A 22,833-nucleotide genomic window follows, 5' to 3' on the forward strand; every position below is an offset into this window, starting at 1 on the left:
ACCGTGTAAATTCGATCGAGGGGGAGAGAGTGCGGGAGACGGTGGATGGAGGGCCGAATCTGAAGCACATGACCCGGCGCCCGTCGCCATCCACGGGATGCCCGCAATTTCCGGCTCCATGTGCCGCGGCGGGCCCGGCCAACAACCGGCACGTGACCGCCCTCCCCACTCCACGTCGACCTCTATCCTCCTATTCCCATTCCCATTCCTGTTCCGTCTCCCCCCGCCGGCCGCACTCGCACGACTCGCCCCGACCCACCACCACCACCACCACCTCCCCCACCTCGGGATCGCCCCACCCCACGCGCCAATCTTCCCTCCGGCGCCGCGGTACGGCGCGGCCGGGGGGGTCACCACGGGCACGTGCGCTGTGCGGCGGGCGCCAGCAGACTCAGCTAGCAACGCCGTCACGTAACGTCGTCTCCCTCGCCTCGCGGCCGTAGCAACGACCAGGTGCGGGGGCGCCGCGTGCCCGTATAAAGGCCCCCACAGCTCACGCGAGCAGCTGCCCCGCCTAGCTAGCCGCTGGTAGAGGAGGAGAAGCCGTAGCAGCGTCTGCAAAGAGAGATAGAGAGAGAGTTCAGAGGGAGAGAGAGAGAGAGAGTTCTCTAGGCCTTGCGAGCGAGCTCTTGCGCGTGCTCTCCGGTCTCCAGTTCTCCACGGCGGCGGCGCGCGCGTGCTCTGGGAAGACCAATTGCTCCGGCGATCGTTCCCGTTCGCGGCCGAGGAGAATTGCGACTCGGCGGCGAGGCGATGCGACTGATCGACTGATGCGCTAGAATTATGGGCATCCAAGGTACGTACCAAGGCCTACGGCCGGCCGCATTAATTTTTTTCTCTGCTCGCCGCTGATCCATGGCGTTGCCTAATTGGGAAAGAGCGTGCGTGTCTGACTACGCAGGGAACAAGGCGACGCACGACTTCCTCTCGCTCTACGCCCCCGCCGCCGCGGCCGCCGCCAAGGACTCGTCCCTCCAGCTCCACGACTCCAAGCCTCCCGCCGCCTCCCAAGGTTCGTCCATCCGCACTTCAATTCTGCGTCTCCTTCTCTCTCACTCTCCTACTCTCTGATCGGAACCTCTTCCCCTCTTCTCTCTCTCCCTCTCTCTCTCTCTCTGGGGACGACGGATTAATTCCTAGTACTTTCCTAGTAGTTAGACCAGCCAACTTCGATCGAATTGGCAGCTACGCAGGCCAGAGACAAAGAGCAGTTAGATCATGATCTGTGGGGGGCAGGCAGGTCCAAACTGCGCCCAGGTTTCGTTCGTGAGGAATGTAATCGACCGAGCTGTGAGTCGAATTTGTTTCTCTTGGGGCAACTGCTTGGAGATCAACCTTGGAAGGAAGGCCACTGCGCGTAAACAATTAACCAGCGCACGAACATGCTTGGTCGTCACTGTTGCGTGCGACCCATGATTGGGGGGTTCAAATTTTCGCGTCAAGTTGGCGATACGAAGCGACAACCAGAAGCAACGGCGAGCGGATCACGTGTGGGTTGGACGCAAGCGGCGGCCGTCGACGCCTGGCTTCCCCCGCCCGCCCTGCCTCCATCCTTCCTATCTGGCCCGGGGGCCCACCTTGATTACACCCCACGAGGCCACGAGCTTAATCATGATTAGTCCAGCGCAACCCTTGTGTTAGTTCGTTCTCTTTTTTTTTCCTGCGAAATTGGTTCATTCTTCTTACTAGCAGTCTAGCACAAAAAAAAGGCAGAATTATTAATAATTTTTTTCCTTTTGGTTTGTTGATGACGAGTTTAGTTATGTTATATTGCTGCTGAATACTGAGAAGCAAAAAAATTGCTACAGGTTTCTTTCTGAAGACGCACGACTTCCTGCAGCCGCTGGAGAAGCCGGCGGCGTCGGCACCGTCCGGCGCGGACAGGCAGCAGCAGCAGCAGCAGCAGGCGACGACGACGAAGCACGCGCTACCCGGCGGCATCGGCACGTTCAGCGTCAGCCAGCAGGCGCCCGGAGCCGCCGGACCGCAGCCGTCCGCCGCCGCCGCCGCGGTGGTGGTCGTCAAGCCCGAGCCGCCGCCGTTCGTGCTCTGGGGCCAGCCCACGGCATCACAGCCACCGAGAGCGCAAGGTTAGCACGTGTAGCCTTTAGCCGATGATCATCTCTCTCTCTCTCTCTCTCTCCGGCCGTCGTTGCCCGTGAGCTCTGGTGAAAGCCAGCGGTTGTAGATGCTGCTACGCCTCCGGGTCCGGGGCCGGGCCTCTGCTTTCCGGTCGTCGATCGACGTCGACGTGCCGGGCGCACGCAGGCACGCACGCACGTGGATCACGTCGTCTTCCCCCTCTCACCACGTCAGTGCGCACAGCTCAGTACCTACCTACCTACCGTGTGCTGTAGCCGCTGGCATGTCTCCGTGACACCCTTCCCTCCGTAGTCGCACTTTTGCTACGTGCAGCACTCCTTTTTTTTCTTCCGACAGAGAGGACGAGGTACAAGCTGGGCCTCCCTGTGTGGGCCGGGATAATGGGTCGTCGGAAAGGGGGCCTACGGCCCGTGCAACTGATGAGCCTGTCCTTGCACCCCACGTGAACAGCCGGTTTTCGGCCCAATAGCTATCCTTCTGCTGCTACACGCACGCCGTCCGTCCCCACAAATCCTGGGCGTTCCCAGTGGCGTGTGGGCCACTTTTTTTTTTTCTGCTTTGTTCCGTGTCGCTGTTGGGTAAAGGGCCGGGAACGAGAGCTAAAGGAGTCCCTGTCTCTGTCGTCCACCTTGCAGTTGCAGGCCACAACCACCACCAGTGGTCGCTCCCCTTCGCCGGCGCCGGGCAGGCGGCCACCGCGTCCAGGAAGCACCCGGTGGAGAGGAAGCGGCGCGGCGGCGGAGGGTTCATGGACTCCGGCTCCAGATCCAGCGGCGGCGCCGGCTTCGACGACGACGACGGCCTCGCCGCGCGCCGCGAGGTCTCCTCCTCGCTGCAAGGTACCGCAATTCCGATATAACCCACGAGCAATTTCGTTCTCGGGAGCGCGCAGGCTTGTCCATCCCGATTGCTTCTGTTTCTGTTTTTTTTTTCTTCTTCTGTTTCGTTTTTTGCTAGAAAGCCCCCATTTTTGTACTCTCAGGGGAGGCAGTGTTCGTGTAGAGTGGAAACGGAGGAGTTGGCGCGAGCTGATGGCGATGGAGGCGCGGTGCGTGCGGCCGTCGCACGTCCACCAGCTCCACGCCCACCTCCTGGTCTCTGGCCGCCTCCTCGGCGGCTCGCCGGGGCTTGCGCTCCTGCTGCTGCGCGCTGCCTGCCGCGTCCGTCCGTCCCCGTGCCTCCGTCCCCTCGCCCACCATCTGCTCGACCACGTTCCCCGCCCGCCCCCGCACCTTCTCCACGCTGCCTCCCGCCTCGCGTTCCGCCTCCGCCTTACTTCCCTCGCGCTCCGCCACTACCTCGCTCTCCGTGCGGGCCACCCGGCCTTCCTCCCGCCGGCTGCTGCCATTGGCGATGTGCTCAAGTCTGTCCCTGGCCGCGTAGCCCATGCCCACGGGTTACGTCTGACTGACGGAGACACGCGATTCCTACATAATTCACTCATCCCCATGTACTTTTCCTGCGGGGATGCCGGCCGTGCTCGCCGTGTGTTCGATGGAATGCGTGACTGCGAAAGGGACGTTGTCTCCTGGACCTCTCTCATCTCCAGGCTCGTGCAAAGTGGCAGTCCCTTGCAAGCGTTGCGGCTGTTTGCAGCGATGATGTGCTGTGATGTCCGTCCTGATTTTGTGCTGCTCGTCACAGTCCTCAAGGCGTACATGGAGCTTGATGACTTGCCAGGTGCCCAATCAGCTCATTCCTTGGTAGTCAAGGGTGGCTTTGATGATGAACAAGATGTTGTGACCACGCTGACGGCCATGTATGCCAAGTTTGGCTGCATCGTGGCTGCAAGGGCACTCTTCGACAGGATCCCGCCCCCACGGGTAAATGTGATCCTGTGGAATGCCATGATATCTGGTTACTCGAAGAATGGGCTTGCCAGCGAGGCAGTGCATTTGTTCAAGCAGATGCAGGTGTTTGCAAGGAGCATGAGCCCTGATTCTGTCACATTGCGGTCGGTGATCATGGCATGTGCTCAGCTCGGCTCCACCGAGCTTGCAGTATGGATGGAGGATTATGTACGCCGCAGTGAGTGCAGGGAGGATGTTCTCGTGAACACAGCGCTGATTGATATGTACGCTAAGTCAGGGAGCATTGCCCATGCACGCAGAGTCTTTGAACAGATGCATGCCCAAGAGCGGGATGTTGTAGTCTGGAGTGCATTGATCTCAGGTTATGGGGCGCACGGCCATCTCGCTGAGGCCGTTGGCCTGTTTGAGGACATGAAGCTCGCAGGGGTGAAACCAAATGATGTGACTTTCTTGGGGCTTTTGTCAGCATGCAACCATGCGGGTGCTGTGGAGAAAGGGTGGTTCTACTTTCATTCCATGAAACCCGACCACAAGATCGAGCCTCGACACCAGCACTATGCTTGTGTGGTCGACCTGCTTGCTCGTGCTGGTCAGCTTGACAGAGCTTATCGATTTATACTTGACATGCCCATCAAGCCAGAGATGAGTGTGTGGGGTGCCTTACTTCACGGTTGCAAGATGCACGAGCACTCGAACATGGCCATGGCTGAGAGGGCAGCACAGCACATCTTTGAGTTGGAGCAATCCAACGCGGGGCATTATGTGCAGCTGGCAAACATGTATGCGTCTGCAGGGATGTGGAGCCATGTTGCTGGTGTACGGGCCACCATGAGAGAGAGGGGTGTCACCAAAGCAACCGGATGCAGCTCCATTGAGGTTGATGGAGAGACGCACAACTTCCATGCCTGGGATCACTCGCATCCAAGGGCCGCTGAGATTTTCGCCTTACTCTGCCTTCTTTCTCAAAGTCAAACTGGCCATGAAGTGGGGCATGCCAGTTGTTGAGTTCCTTTATGTAGTTAGGAAAAACTCCTCATATCCTGTAATTCTTTCACATAGTATCTTGGCAGCCAGCATTAGTCGTGTCATGCATATCGTGCCTCTACAATGCAATTGCAATACAATTCGTCACGAGCACTGTGACCATCAAAATAAACAAGACATGCTAGGTTACACGAGATCCGCTGCATTCAGGGCACAAAACAGGGTTGATGATTTTTGCAAGCCTTCAAATTTTTTTACTAATGAATGCTGTTTATGTAGCAGAGTTAGCTGTGAGGGTTGATGCCAAGGGCGGGAGCTGCAGCGGCAGCGGCACGGATCAGCTGCCAAACACACCAAAGTCAAAGCATTCTGCAACTGAGCAGCGCCGCCGTAGCAAGATCAATGACAGGTGAGGATTCCTAAACTCCTGTAGTTCGTTCAGAAGATAAACAATTCATCAGTATTGTATTGGCATTGTTCCTTGGTAATTCAGAACATGTTCTAAAGTAGATTGTATGATTGTGTGAAAGATATTAAGTATATTGTATGATTGTATTAACACTAGGTATGTAAATTATCAAATTCTGTTCATGGTTGGTCAACAAGATTAAATCTCTTAAGATATTAATGCTTGTCCATACAAAATTAGACAAATTTGTGTTTTGGCAAGTCACAGGTACATGCTTCCTAAAAAAAAACATTGATATAATGTACTCCCTCCGTAAATAAATATAAGAACGTTTAGATCACTACTTTATAGTAATCTAAATGCTCTTATATTTCTTTACGGAGGGAGTACTTATTATGGAGGAGCTTATCTGAAATTATTTTCAAGACCATTTGTGAGCGGTAGACAAACAGTGGCTCAGTGTACATAACATAATTATTCTTCTGTCGACATTATTTCAACAGGTTTCAGATACTTAGGGATCTTTTGCCACACACTGATCAAAAGAGAGACAAGGCAACATTTCTCTTAGAGGTAAGGCTCCCAGCAGCAAGTTTATCTCCTGGTGTTCTCGAAAGAAAACAAGTTTGTCTCCTGGTTGATTGACTTGGTTCTCTCTTAATGCTATTTTTTATCCAGGTTATTGAATATATACGGTTTTTGCAAGAGAAAGCACAGAAGTACGAGGCTTCATTTCCAGAATGGAACCAAGAAAATGCAAAGTTACTCCCATGGGTAATTGTTTTTCTAAATCTGCAATATGCGATTAACATTCAATTCTTGGACGGCCGTATCTTAACTCTGTTCTATATTTTGTAGTCAAACATGTATTTTCGATCATCTTGGAAAAATGCACAGGTAAATTTTGTTTCCTGTAATTGCATGTCATCTCCAATTAAAATCTTCAGAACTTTTTGGCATATGTCTTACACATACTATTATCCTTGTGGTCCACAGAGTAAAGGGCAAATCCCAGAAGATGCCTCGCCTGACCCTTCACAATTCATCAGAAATGGGGCCTCCCCTGGATTCAATATCACAGGCAAACTTGATGATAACCACACCGCGGTAGCATCTGCAGCTATCTCAGGGGCACAGGATCAGGCAGAAACCGACCACATGGCTAGTGTGTCCTGTAGATCGGCGGATACTCCAACAAATATTTTGAGTATGTTTGACAACCCACCTGTGCTTCTGTTCCCATTCTGGAAGTACTATGGTTATTCATGAATATATCGTTTTTTATGCAGATAATGTTTCGCCCCAGTCCCAACCACAATGGGCAGACCCATCTGGGGTGGATGATTGCGCGGTGAACAGTGACGTGTTAAATAACCAACAATTGATGATTGATGAAGGAACAATCAGCGTGTCAAGCCAATATTCCCAAGAGTACGTTGCAAAGAATATCACTATCTTTATTATTGTATATGTCGCTACTCAAGTATCAGAATCCTGCATGCTAATAGATTTTTGGAAATATTTTACACCCGCTTTTGATTGTTGCTATTAAATTAACGTTTCCCGGCAATTCTAGAGTTAAGAATTTTAGATTGATCTCCTTGGTTCTGTTATCTTGTGTTCCGATGTCAGGTTTATATAGTATATTGTGAAAAGCATTTCTATGTACATTGACACATTTAGGCTTTTGTTAACTCACAACAGGCTACTCAACACATTGACTCATGCTCTTCAAAGCTCGGGTATTGATTTGTCCCAAGCCAACATCTCTGTCCAGATCAACCTGGGCAAGCGAGCTGTCAAAAGACCTACCGCTGGACAATCCTCCAGTTTTAAGGTATGCCACTCTTACCATACATCATGTTCCTGTTTTGAAGATACCTTTGCAAAAATTCAAATAAGTTGTATCCTTTTTATTGTACCATTTGCAGTCCTAGGGAACTGTGCTAAGGTGAATGTTTAGCCTGTTCTGCTTTGGCACCATATTTTTGGATCACCTTAAGAATAATTCTTTAAAGTCAATATCCCATTACACGCTTTAAAGAGCTCTGAGGCAGTTCTTGCAAGTGCATCTTGGTGCTTCGTCGTCTAGGTTATTTGTCCCTACTTACTTCAAAGTTTGACATGTGCTGTTTACATCCGTGTAGGAGCACACCGATCTAGGCCCGACGAACGACATGATGGGCCATCAGCAGGCGATGCTGGGCGCCGCCGCTGCCGAAGAGCTTCCGCACGCAACGAAGCGGTATAAGCCGGGCAACACCTGACGACGGCGACCATCGCCACATTCTCCACCCAAGACCGGATTGATCATTCTTTCCTCTGCGGCATTGCCAGCGGAGACCTTGAGATTGCATGTACATTATGTGGCACCAAGACTATGGTGCATTCTTTCATTTAATCTTCGCGTCGCCACCTTTTTATTTATCGAAGTAAGTGAAAACAAAACAAAGAAGCTTCCATTGCAGATTGTGAAGCTGCTCTTGTAGTAGTAGTAGTATATATACAGGCTTCCATTCGTATGCGAAGTTTCTCCCCCATGTAACCTGTAAGATATGATGACTCGACCGACTCTGTCTATCTTTTAGTTAAGTCGCACCCTGGATTATGTCAGGTTGTTGTGTCTTCGCACCTGTCGTGTCCGTTTTGCTGTCATCTCTTTTGGATTGTGCAACTGGATGGAATGGCTGGAATGGAAGCCCGCGCCTTCGTTATCGTTGGCAGCGGCGCCGGTACGTAGCTGCCCGGTGACGAGGTAGAGGCAGGGCCGAGACTCGATCGTGTGCCTTGCGGTTCACGTGCACCAGTATCGGTGCATTGAAGACTAAGGTCTTCTGTGTCTCAGACTTGTGGGTGCCGGCGGGAAAGATAACCCAAGGTCATCAAGGCCACACACCTCCAAGGATGTGAAGAACAAAGCCCAGGTCACAAGGCCTCGGCAAGCTTTCCTTGTCGGGAAGACACCCAAGGCCCCGGTAAGCTCCCCTCACCGGGAAGACAAACGAGGCCCCCCCGGCAAGCCCTCCTTACTGGGAAGACACGCAGAGCCCGGGCAAGCCTTCCTTGCCGGGAAGTTGTCCAAGCCCCCGGCGAGATCTCCTCGCCGGGATGACAGAAGAGGCCACCGGCAGGGACGCCACGCCGGCAAGCTCCCTTCCGTCCGCCAGGTGTTCCTCCTGCCACAGCGTCACCGACTGCCACTGCTCCAGCGCATCGCTCATGCGCCAGTACAAAGCCCAGGTGTCGAAACACCTGGGTACGTGTCGAAGCCACCTTGATGTAGGTCGGGGGGCCTGACAATGCATTTACTGCCTCTGACACTGTGGTAGATAGATAAGCGGTGAACCATGTTCACTATGCGACTCGTGAACCGACTGCGGAGCACTGTTGATGACCCCTTTGCCTATAAAAGAAGTCCCAAAGCTTAGTTCTAATGGTTGGACCTTTTGGGGTTTTAAGCTCTTTGATCACCAGCCGAAGGGCAATTACTGTAGCAAGCGACCTCACATTAAGCACCCAATACAACAAACAAGACAGGAGTAGGGTTTTACGCGCTAAGCGACCCAAACCTAGGTAAAAGACCTTGCCGGTGCTGATCGGTAGTTCTGCCCTTGGCGTCACCTCTCTCCCTTGACCGAACGATCAAGGGATACTTGAAGGTTCCCATAGGTGTCGTTGTCCCGACAACCAGTTATACAGGAACCATGTTTACTTGACACCTGCAGTCCTGCACTAATTCAAAAGTTAGACCCTGACTTTGCGGCTCACTCTATGGAGCTAAGAGGGTAGACGATGGTGAGGCTAAGATTGCGACAAGATGCAACACGGATAACGGATGTACATAGGTGATGTTGCAAAGTTTTTTTACTTTGCTATTTCCGCAACATGGGTGTTGTTGCGGGGTTTTTTTCTTAACAACACAGACAATGTTGTAGAAAATATTTGTTGTTTTTCTGTCTTCATCTTTTTACAACGCAGAAGACTTTTGTAACACATAATGTTACAGAAAAAGAGACGCAAAGGACACGTGTACACGAGTCACATGGAGAAGGGAACTGCTGAAGGCAAGCGTTTCCCTAAATTAGTGCCCGTTTAGCCTTGTCCCTCGCAAGACGCAGTCACCCGGTGCGCGCTGGCCTATGGCACAGAGCAAGTGGACGTGGCGAAATGGACGTAACCTGCGGCAGGGAGAAAGTTTGGAGCTACGCCCGTCAACCTGGTTAAAAACCCGGCGACGCCCACGCGGACGCCGTCGTGATCGTGCGGATTCGCGGTGGGCGCCGCACTTTGCCTGATGGATGGGCGCCTTTGGCGTGTTGACCAGGTTACGGCCGCGACCCCGCGACGGCGTGGCGATCCCGACGGGCTGCACGCCGGTGTGGCGGTGACCAGGAGAGGAGAGGAGAGCGAGCGAGTAAGCGATGCCCGTCTGAGCTGACCTGAAGCCGATCTCGATGCGCAACCGGACGAATTGCTCGTCCTCCGACGCCGGCTAGGTACCACTGTACTATACTGTATAGCCTTGGTATCGGCGCTGCAGTGAATACGGGTTGGATCATTCCTTCCTTCCAACGCTACACCGGTGAACTGCACGTTCTCGAGTGGCAGCGGCACCGTCTCCAAGAAGAAACTAAGATCAAAATGAGACGTGTGTAGAATTTGGTGATGAAACAAGTAAACATACGAGCTATACAAAAATGACGAAATGACGATCCCTAAACAGTGAAACGATCTATCGTTTCTGTGTAACTCGCATGGTTACTTATTTCATCATGAGAATTTGCACGTGTGTGATATACATCCATATGAACATGTCGGTTTTCATTCATAATTTTTTAAAACTTCAAATGCAATTCTGGCACTATTTAAAATACAGGCCTCACTAGAGCTCGTGCACCAAAGTGGCTTTTTGTAGCACTAGCCTCCTTCCTGACCTGTCATTTTAGACAACATTGAGGCCTCATTTGGTTTGGAGGAATCTTACGGGAATTTCATAGGATAGGATTTCTATAGAAAAGTTTGCTTTAAAGCTCTTTGGTTTGTAGAACTTCTTATCCTTCGCATTTCTTAGAAAAATAAACATTAGCCTAGACTCAATGAAAAAAAAATCTTACGATGTGAATCAAAGGGCATCTTTTTTTTGTAATCCTATTCACAGGATTTGAGATGCATATATTTTCCTACCCTATGAACCAAAGGAGGCCCGATGGTTTTACATAGTCTCAAATAGTAACTACATCTGGTCATTATTTCTGCATGAGAACATGTTACAGGAATACGAACAGATGTATCATGGTGCCTAAAATCAACATAATTGAACATGGTGCATGCCCAAAACCAACATACTTGGGCAAGCACCGGGGGAAGAATTTATTATTTGCATTCAGTAGCGAACAAACATGGTACCCAAAAGGCCAAATGTACAATACAAGAACTTATAACCATCACCATCACAATGTATGTATATGCATCACATCACATCAGATGCAAGCTCAATTCAGAAACTGAAAATCCCTACTCGTGCGTGTATTTTTTTTCCCTTCTAACTCCTATCATATGTACAACACAAGATCACACGCTGTTTATTTCGACAACCAAAAAGCTGGCAAATCATGCCTATCTGTGTGTATTATCACCTAACAAATGGCACTATTAATCTCTCAGGTGCCTGTCCCCATCAATGCAATTGCAGCTAGATCTCCAATTATGCCTACTCAAGAAATGTAATCCAAGCCGGCCCACGGCTCCGGAAAGAATGTGTATATATCCGAGGGTATCATAGAGCTGATAGCTCATCTGGTTGGTGCAAGCACTCATGAGGATTCGCGTAGAAGTAGTCCTCTTCCTTGGGTTTGTCAGGAATCACCTGCCTCCTGGATGGCGCGCCCATGCGGCTGGTGTGTGATGCCTTCACAGAGGAGGAGAAATCGGACCAGCTCAATGTGCCGTTTTTGTACTCATCAACGAGTTCAACTACAAGTTTCCGGTCAAGTAGCACTGTCTTCTTGAATCCCAAGTATCTGTGGACAGGGGACAAAACAACAGTTGAATGAAAACAGGGCAAATGTTTTTTCAGAAACAGGACTGACATCCCAAAAGTTTCAGCTTGCAAACATTAATTTTACTGAGAATGCAATCATGAAAAAATTGTATACAGAACACGCAATTGGAATGAAACGTTCTAAAACTTGGGGTTTGAGAAAATCCTGCTACTCCTATTAAGAATGGTTGAGAACATTGCGATCATGCAGCATGGGATGGGGCAGGTAATATGCGTTTCTTTTCGTTCTTCCTTTCTTGTACTTGTTTTTTCTTGATATTTATTCCAAGGGACAAACTTCTGTGTCTAGTAACAAGAATAACATGATACAGCGTCACATAACAATGGGAAGCCTAGAACTTGACAAAAGTACCTGCGATGGCCTTCAACAACTTTTGCCATGTTGCCATCATAAGTGGGGATGAACACATCACTCTCCAAGGACACCATATAATCCAATGCTGCCATCTGGGAAGAATGGTTCTGGAAAAACCTGAGTCCCGAAGGCAGTAACGTCTCTTTTCTTACCTGATCATCACGAATAACAAATAAAGGTTAGATGTAAATGACATGATAAGCATGCAGTGCTGTGTTGAAGATATTGAAGTTGAACTAACCACATTGGGATAAGCTGAGGTCAGTGCAGCCATTCTTCTTTGTCCACCATATATTTCACCAGCAGCAATATATATTTGATAATTGCGATCAATGTCGAGTGCCTTTAATACCATCGCAATCTCCTCCGGTGTTAATGGACAGAGCCCGTCTTTCCTCTTCGCATTGGAGTCGATCACTTTCTCTTTCCACCATGGGTAAGCGTATCTTCCAGTTCAAGGCGCAATTCATTGGTTAACAAAAGGTCGAAAACATCTTGAGAAATTTGGATGGGATGCAATACCTCATTCTTGTGAGCTCCTCAGCCTCCTCATTGCTGCAACCATGTGTACACCCGGAGAAGGCAAGCATGTCCATCTCATACCGCAAGTGGAGAACCACAAAGGGTCCATTCTGACGAAGAATTTGAACCACACGCCTGCCCAGCTCTTCAATTTCAGGGGTAAATCTCAGCGCATCAAAATTGACACGGCACCTCAGTTTCTGAATCTCCATGGGTAGGCCATTATTTGCAAGCCGAGCATCTGTTTTATTCAGATGAAGGACCTTGTACTTCTTTATCATTGGTAAAATCTGTGTTTTGCCAAAAAAAACTACTTACAATCTTTATCTGGGTATATGCATATGATTTAGATAGAACACGAGAAATGGAGAGATGCGAACGAACCTGATTATTGTAATAGGATATATCAGACCAGCTGACGGGTGGCATGGAGCGAAGATACCCCTGTTCAACTCTCTTTTTCAGCCGTGGAGGCAGCTCTTTCAGTATCCGGACCTCATCTCTCAATGATGCTATGAAGTAGTCCACATCAAATATATCTCGGAACTCGCTATAGGCAAAGCAACAGAAAAGGATAAGGCAAATGCAGTCCTTCACTGAATTGTTAAGAATTGCAGTGACTGCACATAGAAATGCTGACCTAGGATCAGCCCAGAATGAAGTTTTATCCAACTCCGGCACGATGAGTGTGACATTCAAGTATCTTGCAACCGTCACCATATCGCATATCTGATTTAACGGTGGAAATTTCATGGTTCAGTTTCAGCAATTGAACAGCAGCAATGGCTCAGAAATATAGGCAGCGCAGTAGATTAGATGCATTGAGATTGTCACAAGCTGTACTTACAGCTGCGCGCATCTGGTTGAGACCGCCATTGCAGGACACCATCAGATAGCCATTGTTCTTGTAGATTCCTGAACATAGAACAGAACAAATCAAATGGCTGTAGAGGCTGTAACAGGGTTAGAATCAGTGGTGAACCGCACAGGAGACAAGCACAGGTTAATCGAGCAATTGAAATGAACTGTTCCCGACAAATGCGGAATCCTTGGACCAAACTGATCGGACATGAACCGATCGACCAAAAAAAGAGGTGCTAACCCAACCAATCTCGCAGGGAAGGCGACAAATGGAAAGGGGAAAGCATTAATGGAAGGCCCGAATATTCCTGAGCAATGAAGGAAGGGAAGCCGCCTGATTCGCTGATGGTTCCTAACCAAAAGAAGGGGAGAAGGGGGGAATCGACCGACTTACGCTTGGGCGGCAGCGGCAGCGCGACCGCGGTGGCGGTGGCGGTGGCGGCGACCCTCTCGCGGTCCGCCGGAAGCAGCAGCGGGCGCTGCACGATGACGAGCGTCTGCGCGAGGCAGCCGGACCAGACCCCGCCCAGGCCCAGCACGCTGGGCGCCAGGTGCTCCCCGAAGGCGGCCGCGAGCAGCACCACGACGCAGGTCCAGAGCAGCACGGTGGTGCTGGCGCGCGCCACCCAGAGGCTCACCCGCGCCGCCCGCCGCGCCTTCCCGGCCTTCCCTCCGGCGCCCATCCCGTCCGCAGCGCCGCCTCCCTCCTGCTTATTACCGTCTGAATGGTAGTAGGAAGGTCTCTCGCGCGATCAAAGCCCCTCTCCTCTCTCCCACTCGCTTATTATATCCTGGCTGCGTTTCCTGGTCCTCTTCTCCTCGTCGAAACCTGTGCGCGCTGCGCCGCGAGGGATGGCGTGTCCGTACTGCCGGCGCGGGCACCGGCGGCGAGGGGTGAGGCGGGTGTCAAAGCCTGCGCCCGCGGCCAGGCTGGCCTATTTGTATGCACACGGCACCAGGGGGTCTGTCCGTACAGAAGCAGCTGGTCGACGTGGACGAGGCCTGTGGACCGACGGGACAAGTTTGCCGCGCGGCCCTACGCATCAGTGGGTCGTGAGCTGGGATCGGTGCATGGAGCTGGTGCAGAGATGCTCTATTTTGACTTCGGCACCAGCGGTGGGCCATGGAGTCGTCTATCACCAGGGGTGCTTGGTGTGGCTGACTTGTGGGGCCAGGCCCCGCATGCCGAGAAACGAACTTATCGTCCGGATAGATTTTCTGAAATGGGAGGAAAGAATATTTGTGGTTGGCGCCCGAACGTCTGCGTTCGCTACTTTTCTGCGGGAAACCTTTGCTTTCTGAATTTTAGTACCAGCATTAACTTTCGAGAGATTTTTGGTGCTCCCTCGCTTTCATTTGTACCATGTATGTTAGTCTTGTCTTGAATCAAACTTTGTTAATTCTGACTTAATTTATAAAGATATTCGACACGATTTTTTCCCTTTTTATTTACTTCACATATTAGGTTTGTCTAGAGGGAAACGTGGCACACCGACCGACCGGTTGAAAATTGCACCGATCACGCACCGTCGTCACATGCACGCATCTCAAGTGGGGCCCGCCCATCGCCTTTTCCCTTTACCTTATCTCTTCACACAAGACGAGGTCCGCCCATTTTTCATCTCGCACGATGCATCCCCTCTAGCCCTGCATCCCCAATGAGATCTGGTACCACCCGCGAGGCGATGCTAAGATAATCCCTTTTGCTTTCTTCTATCTTGAGTTGGCTGTGGCTGCCACACCAACTATTTCCCCCCTTTGACCGAGAGAAACACCATCGGGGCGAGCTAGTTCGAGAGTGTTGCACATGATCATGGTCAATTTTAATAGCACTTTCATTGTCACACAACATTGGAACATGTTTCACATGATTGCCATTATCCTTAAGAGTTTGCGTCATCCATAGTAATTACGCACAACATGATCCAGCGACAATGTATTCCGTTTGGCAAATGCTATTTCACTTCGAAGTGGTCGAACAACTTTATTTCCTAAAATTAAGGAAGCCGAAAAAAGCAAAACCCAAGGAGATATTGATTTTGGGAGCAAGAACGAGGGAGGCCTCTTCGAGACCCTACCTATCGAACTATAGTGCTGGAATTCTATCTTGCCCTTCCTATTTTGAAAATAAAAAAGGAAAAATAGGAGAAAAAAATATGACAAAAAAATAGGAAAGAAAAAAAACTGAGAGAAGCAAAAGTAACTTTTGAAGGTTTAGTTACGGAAGCCCTATCCAATGAAATGTTCCGCGTTCGGCTAGAGAATGACACCATCATCCTAGGCTATATTTCAGGGAAGATTCGGTCTAGTTCTATACGAATACTGATGGGGGATAGGGTCATGCTAGAGACAAAAACAATCATGGGTAGTTATAAGGATGGTTTCTTTCCAAATGGGATAATAGAATTCTTATTAGTCTCTTTCTTTCTCTCAATTGAAGAAGTAATTGGAAAATAAAACAGCAAGTACAAAAATGAGTAATAAACCCCAGTATAGACGACGGTAGTGATGCCGAATTTTGTTTCTTGGATTACCAAGACACAAGAGATCTCCCAAGAAATTGACATGTATCTGAGGTGGATTTTCTATCAACCTTGTCTACCGCATAGTCCTAGCCGAAATAGCCAACAAGATTAAAAGAAGATCCCTTGGGATACCATAGGCCAAATTTTGGTGTATGTATCAAGTATCTCACAATTCTTTCCACAGCCTTTAGATGACACACCTTAGGTGCCGCCATATATCACACACACATGCAAACACTCAACATGATAGCGGGACGGGAGGCACATAGATATAGCAATGAACTGATCATTGATCGATTAACCTTTTGATCAACCAATTTGTCCTCCTTGGCGAGGTCAACATGTCCACTAGTAGGCACGGGAGTTTTCATACCTTTGCACTCTTGAATGTTGAACTTCTTGATTAAGTCCTTGGTGTACTTGGTTTGAGATATAAACGTACCTTATCTCGATTGTTTGATTTGCAAACCAAGGGAGAATTTTAGCTCACACATTATGGACATCTCATACTTCTCGGACATCAACCTTCCAAACTTCTCACTAAAATGTGGTTAGTAGATCCAAATATAATATCATCGACATAAATTTGGCACATGAATAGTTTGCCATTAAATCTTTTAGTGAATAAGGTTGCATCAATTTTACCAATCTCAAAACCCTTTTCAATGAGAAACTCCATTAGGCATTTGTACCAAGCTCTAGGGGCTTGTTTAAGACCATATAAAGCTTTACAAAGTTTGTAAAAATGATTAGGTTTCTGAGGGTTCACAAAGCCGGGAGGTTGTTTGACAAAAACTTCCTCCTCAATTTCTCCGTTTAGAAAAGCACATTCGATATCCATTTGGTAAAAAGTAATATCACGGTGATTGGCATAAGCGAGAAGAATATGAATGGCTTCAAGTCTAGCAACGGGGCATAGGTCTCATCGTAGTCCATACCTTCGACTTGCGTGTATCCTTGAGCTACGAAAAGTTCCTTGTTGTGGACCACTTGGCCATCTTCATCTTGCTTGTTCCGAAACACCCATTTTGTACGAATGATTTTGTGCTCGTCCTTTGGTTTCTCTAGGAGTGTCCAAACTTCATTCCCCTCGAAGTTGTGTAGCTCTTCATGCATGTCATTCACCCAATCTGGGTCTTCAAGTGCTTCTTCTACCTTCATAGGCTCAATGCTAGAGATAAATGAGTAATGCTCACAAAAGTTAGCTAAACGAGTTTTAGAGCGACTGATTCTCCCGGTTTTCATGTCACCGAAGATTTGATTTAGCGAATGATCCTTGTCCACTCTTGCTCGAACTCGTGACGACCTTTTCTTGTTGGATGGTGGAGCTTCCTCATCATCTTCTTCTTCGTCGTTGTTGAAGCCGTCATCTCCTTGAGGTGGTGGTGAAGAAGTTTGAGGTGGATCATCGCGATGTAGCTTTTGTCAAACAACCTCCTCTTAATCATGTTATGTACCACTTGTGGATGCCTCCATGTAGTTTTGTGGTTCTCCTTGTCGCGAAGTAGGAGATTCCACTTGTGTTGATGAAGTTCTTTCCTTCAGCTCCATGGGACGAATTTTGCCGATGGACAAGTCTTGTATGGCTACCGAAGGTTCCTTATCTCCTACATCATTTGGCAATTGTTCGACTTGCAAACCATTAGATTCATCAAACTTCACATCTACCATCTCTTCAACTTTTCAAGTGAAATTGTTGTAGACACGGTAAGTGTGAGAGTTTGATCCGTAACCAAGTAGGAAACCTTCATGGTATTTAGGAGCAAATTTAGAACGACGATGCTTATCAAGAATATAACACTTTGAGAAGAATACCCGAAAGTATCCAACTTGGGGTTTGTTACCGGTGAGTAGCTCGTATGTCGTTTTACCAAGAACCTTGTGTAAGTAGTGTTAGTTTCTGGCATGACAAGCTTCCCAGAAGTGTCTTGGCATCTTGTATTTGTAAAGCATTGTTTTATCCATCTCTATGGGAGTCCGGTTCTTCCTCTCAGCAACTCCATTTTTAAGGTGTGTACGTCGCGGATAACTCATGCGAGATACCCTCTTTGTCAAGAAAAGTATCCACATTTGTGTTCTTGAACTCCGATCCGTTGTTGCTCCAAACTTTTTTGATCTTCACTTCAAACTGATTTTGGGCTTTCCGAGCGAAGTTCTTGAAGATATTTTGTACGTGCGACTTGTCATCAAGGAAGAATACCCATATAAATATGGAAAAATCAGCAACAATAACTAGACCAAAATAATTTCCAACGAGGCTCTTGTAAGCGTTGGGACCAAAGAGATCCATGTGAAGCAGCTCGAGTGGCCTTCTAGTAGTCATGATGTTCTTCATACGATGACTTCCACTGACTTTTTTTTCCTGCTTGACAAGCGCTATAGAGTCTATCTTTGTCAAAGATAACATGTTTAGCACCAAGAACATGATCACCTTTGATAAGCTTGTCAAGATTACGCATACCAACATGCCCTAGCCTTCTATGTCATAACCAACCTTTAGAAGATTGTGCAATAAGACATGTACGAGGTTTGGATTGTTTTGTGAAATCGATAATGTATAGGTCACCTCTAGAAAAATCAGTAAAGACCATGTTATGATTATCACGGAGAAACACTTGGAATCGATCTCCGTAAATAGCACATTGAAACCAAAGCCTGCTAATTTAGATATAGAAAGAAGATCGTAGCCAAGGGATTCAACAAGCATGACATTTTGAATGGAACTGTCATGAGATATGACCACCTTACCAAGACGAAGTACCTTACCCTTGGAGTTTCCTCCAAAATTCACATACCTTCGTTGTCCACGGTTTGGTGTGATCTCATGAAACGTTTCTTTATCTCTGGTCATGTGATCGGTGCATCCATTGTCAAGTACCCACTCCTTTCCTCCTACCATGTAGTCTCTAAGGTTTGCCATAAGACTTAGGCTCCCCATGGTCTTCTCATACTCGATGTCAAACTTCTTGTCTTCATCGTAGTAGCCATGCTCCACATTTTCATCATCGAGTGGAATATCCTCATCACAAGAATCAAGAGATTCGTTTGAATTTCGACCATAACAATATTCAAGTTTCTGAATGCGAATAGCTTCAACAATGATGTTATTGATGGTAATGACATCTGCTTTAGCACGCATGAGGTCACGAAGCTCAAATAGACAAGTATCAAAATTAGGATAACTGGGCTTCATTTTCTGGAAGACAATAGATTTTTGGAAAATGACATCAAAAAATTTCACGGAGTAGTCGGGATATCTTTTCTCCAGATCAGTATAAGCACACTCAAAGTTCTTCATTTGATTAAGCACAATTCTTGGGAGTCCTTTAATGATGAGATTAATTGTTTTAAGATTGCCAATCATATTGACTTCATCATCATGAGAAGGATGTAAGGGGTCAATGGGAGGCACATATGGATATTTAACATGTTTGCACAAATGGAATTCATTAAATATATCGAGCATTTCACCTTTCCATTGTCTATAGTACTCCCCATTGAGAATAGACACTCTACAACAAAGATTCCCCAAACTAGACACATCCTTCTTCCTCCAATGGTGTTTAAAACCAAGGCTGTGGAGACCAAAGCTCTCATACAAATTGTGGGATCACTAGAAGGGATGTCTAGGGGGTGAATAGACTACTTGCAATGATTGAAACCTAGCCTTTTCCCAATTTTAATTGTAGCAATTCTAACAAGTTTAGTGCATCCTACACATGCTAGTCAACATATATGGCAGCGAAAAGTAAAACATAGCATGTGAAAGTAAGGAGTAGAGTTTAGGAGGATCAAACGCAATGAAGGACACGGAGATTTTTTCCCGTGGTTCCGATAGGTGGTGTTACGTCAGTTGTGCTTCCCTGACAATGGCTCTAGAAAAGGGCTGATCCTGCAATCTCTGGCGTTAGCTAGACGAATGCTTATGACAACGAACCTTCTCCTGCAACGGCACCAGAAGAATGCTGCTAGCACTCCCCGGCAATGAAACTGGAAGAATGTTGTTGATGGCCCACCAGCGCGTGGGTTCGCAGCAGTTTTCGAGGGTAGAGTATTCGACCCAATTTGTTGGTTTACCAGTCGGGAGGTGAGAGTATACTCTCAAGTATTAGCAGCTGAATTTGTCAGATTCAACCACACCTGAAAGATTAGTATATGCAAGCATAGTAGTAACAACAAAGTAGCGAGTAACGGTAGTGTAACGAGCAATAGCAGCGGCAAGGAACAGCAGTAGTGACAACAGTAGCAAGTAGCAACAGTAGCAAGCGACAGTAGTAGCAACAGTAGCAGCAGAGCAAGACAAGTAACATCAGTAGCAACGGTAGTAGCAGCAGCAGAGCAAGACAAGTAACATCAGTAGCAACAGTAGTAGCAGCAGCAGAGCAAGACAAGTAACAACAGTAGCAACAGTAGGACAAACTCGTAGGCAATGGGCCGGTTGTTTGGATGATATTCATCATGCAACAGCTATAACACGGAGAGATATGTGGCTAGCTCCCGTTCGTCAATGTGATGTAGGCATGCATTCTGTGTGTCGTCATACGTGCTTAGGGAAAAGAACTTGCATGACATCTATTGTCCATCCCTCCCGTGGCAGCGGGGTCCAGAAGGAAACTACGGGATATTAAGGTTCTCCTTTTAATAAAGAACCGGACCAATGCATTAGCACTTGGTGAACACATGAACTCCTCAAACTATGGGCATCACCGGGAGTGGTTCCGGTTATTGTCACTCCGGGGTTGCCGGATCATAACACATAGTAGGTAACTACAACTTGCAAGATCGGATCTAAAACACATATATTGGTGACAACATAATAATTTCAGATCTGAAATCATGGCACTCGGGCCCTAGTGACAAGCATTAAGCATGGCAAAGTAGTAGCAACATCAAATCTCATAACATAGTGGATACTAGGGATCAATCCCCATCAAAACTAACTCGATTACATGATAGATCTCATCCTACTCATCACCGCCCAGCGAGCCTACGAATAGATTACTCACGAACGACGAAGAGCTTCATGGAATTGGAGAGGGAAGAATGTTGATGATGACGATGACGACGATTTCCCCTCTCCGGAGCCCAAGACGGACTCCAGATCTGCCTCCAGATGAAGAACAGGCGGTGGCGGCGCCTCCGTATCGAAAACGCGACGAAAACTTCTCTTTTTATTTTTCTGGGACGAAAGACAACTTATAGAGTTGGAGTTGGGGGCGACAGGTGCCTGTGGGCCCCCACAAGCCTGTCCACCGCCACCAGGGGGGTGGTGGCAGAGCATGGGCTTGTGGCCCACTGGCCCACCCCCTGAGGTGGAACTTGGCGCATATATTTTTGATATTTTCCAAAACTGCTCCCCGTAAATTTTCAGGACGTTTGGAGAACTTTGATTTCTGCATAAAAATAACACCAAGGCAATTCTGCTGAAAACAACGCTAGTCCAGGTTAGTTCCATTCAAATCATGCAAATTATAGTCCAAAACAAGGGCAAAAGAGTTTGGAAAAGTAGATACGATGGAGACGTATCATGGTGCTATCGTACACCCATGTTTATGGAGACTTCAACCCACGAAGGGTAACAATCGTGAGAGTCCATGGAGAGCTCCACCCACAAGGGGTCCACAAAGAATCAACCTTATCTATTCCATGATTCCATATGTCCGCGGAGGAATAGCCTTACTCTGGGTAGATCTTCACGAAGTACGCGATCTCCTTGCGTGTACAAACTTCTTGGTTCAACTCCACAACATGAAGTAGGAGGCTCCCAAGCAACACCTAACCAATCTAGGAGGCACCACCCTCCAAAAGGTAACAGATGCGGTAGAACAATGAAGTCCTTCCTCTTGTGCTTCAAAAGATAGTATCCTCAACAGTCAATCACTCTTTCATAGATTTGGAATGGGTAGAAGAGATTGATTGGGTGGAAAGCAACTTGGGGAGGCTAGAGATCAAATTTCAAATAGATGGATTGGAATATCTTGATCTCAACCCATGAGTAGGTGGCTATCTCTCAGCAATATGGATATGGCAAGTGTATGTGTGTTCTAAGTGCTTCCTGTATGAATGAGAGGTGGTGGATGGGTATTATATAGGTATCTCCCAAAATCCAACCGTTACAAGATTATTGCCCAATTTGGTGAAACCGAAGTGAATTTCGGTGGCATAGATTTGCACAAAATATGGCAACTTTTGAATTCTCGACGAGACGGATATAGGAATATCGATGGTACCGATATGATGACCTAGGACAGTTTCCAAATCTTGGTGAGGCTGATTCCAAGAATTGGAATTTCTGATTCTTGAAAACGACATACTAGAAACTTGATCACTGATTTTCGGTGGCAGCGAATGGAATGTTGGTGGTACCGAGATTCTAGGGTTGGGCAAAGGTTCTATCTCTAGAAAAATTGGTAGGGCCGAGTGGAAAAAGTTGGTTGCACTGATTTTGATGTTTAGGCTTTTGAAGAGTATTTTTGTGGGAGAATGGCTGAGTATATTTGGTGGCTATCTGAAAAGGACGTGGATGTCGCCTAGAGGGGGGGGGTGAATAGGCGCTTTAAAATAGTTAAGGTTTAGGCTTGAACAAATGCGGAATAAAACTAACGTTTAATATGTCAAGCACAAAACCTACAAACAACTAGGCTCACCTATGTGCACCAACAACTTATGCTAAGCAAGATAAACAACTAAGTGATAGCAAGATATATTACAATAAACAATATGTCTATCACAAAGTAAAGTGCATAAGTAAAGGGTTAGGGTAAGAGATAACCGAGGCACGGGGAGACGATGATGTATCCCGAAGTTCACACCCTTGCGGATGCTAATATCTGTTAGAGCGGTGTGGAGGCACAATGCTCCCCAAGATGCCACTAAGGCCACCGTAATCTCCTCACGCCCTCGCACAATGCAAGATGCCGTGATTCCACTAAGGGACCCTTGAGGGCGGTCACCGAACCCGTACAAATGGCAAACCTTGGGGGCGGTCACCGAACCCGTACACGTGGCAACCCTTGGGGGCGGTCACCGGAACCCGTACAAATTGCTCGGGGCAATCTCCACAACCTTATTGGAGACCCCCGACGCTTGCCCGGAGCTTCACACCATAATGATTGAGCTCCGAGACACCACCAAGCTTCTAGGACGCCAAAGCATCCACGAAGAACAATATCTAGGGTACTAAGTACCAAAGGTAATAAGCT

At 47.9% G+C, this 22,833-nt stretch overlaps 3 protein-coding genes across 6 annotated transcripts; 2 read left to right on the forward strand and 1 right to left on the reverse strand.

Moving 5' to 3' along the window:
• Window positions 1-230: 230 nt before the first annotated feature.
• On the forward strand, window positions 231-7,932 carry LOC123399101 (transcription factor BIM1-like). Of its 3 annotated transcripts, none has more exons than XM_045093521.1 (12): window positions 231-796; window positions 902-1,012; window positions 1,809-2,090; window positions 2,739-2,942; window positions 5,178-5,307; window positions 5,811-5,880; window positions 5,986-6,081; window positions 6,166-6,204; window positions 6,304-6,514; window positions 6,597-6,738; window positions 7,012-7,144; window positions 7,455-7,932. In XM_045093521.1, the coding sequence occupies exons 1-12, from the start codon at window positions 784-786 to the stop codon at window positions 7,572-7,574; spliced, it is 1,551 nt and encodes a 516-aa protein (XP_044949456.1). In that variant the 5' UTR covers window positions 231-783; the 3' UTR covers window positions 7,575-7,932. The 3 variants fall into 3 exon arrangements, with proteins under 3 accessions (XP_044949456.1, XP_044949457.1, XP_044949458.1); XM_045093522.1 differs by having other exon boundaries at window positions 5,181-5,307; XM_045093523.1 differs by lacking the exon at window positions 2,739-2,942 and having other exon boundaries at window positions 5,181-5,307.
• LOC123452213 (pentatricopeptide repeat-containing protein At3g12770-like) lies at window positions 2,958-5,092 on the forward strand (the record flags this gene model as incomplete). The annotated part of the gene is made up of 1 exon (XM_045128823.1): window positions 2,958-5,092. A coding segment is annotated over one exon (1,962 nt), but the record flags the coding sequence as incomplete, so codon positions are not given.
• A 2,796-nt stretch (window positions 7,933-10,728) lies between the features above and the next one.
• LOC123399105 (rhamnogalacturonan I rhamnosyltransferase 1-like) lies at window positions 10,729-14,020 on the reverse strand. Of its 2 annotated transcripts, XM_045093527.1 has the most exons (8): window positions 13,501-14,020; window positions 13,093-13,160; window positions 12,886-12,974; window positions 12,630-12,795; window positions 12,246-12,535; window positions 11,965-12,169; window positions 11,721-11,875; window positions 10,729-11,327 (listed from the first exon to the last, which is right to left on the reverse strand). In XM_045093527.1, exons 1-8 carry the CDS (start codon window positions 13,787-13,789, stop codon window positions 11,084-11,086), a joined length of 1,506 nt encoding a protein of 501 aa, XP_044949462.1. In that variant the 5' UTR covers window positions 13,790-14,020; the 3' UTR covers window positions 10,729-11,083. The 2 variants fall into 2 exon arrangements, with proteins under 2 accessions (XP_044949462.1, XP_044949461.1); XM_045093526.1 differs by having other exon boundaries at window positions 12,630-12,974.
• Window positions 14,021-22,833: the final 8,813 nt, after the last annotated feature.

This window comes from Hordeum vulgare, chromosome 5H (genome assembly GCF_904849725.1).
Source record: "Hordeum vulgare subsp. vulgare chromosome 5H, MorexV3_pseudomolecules_assembly, whole genome shotgun sequence".
Taxonomy (NCBI): Eukaryota; Viridiplantae; Streptophyta; class Magnoliopsida; order Poales; family Poaceae; genus Hordeum; species Hordeum vulgare.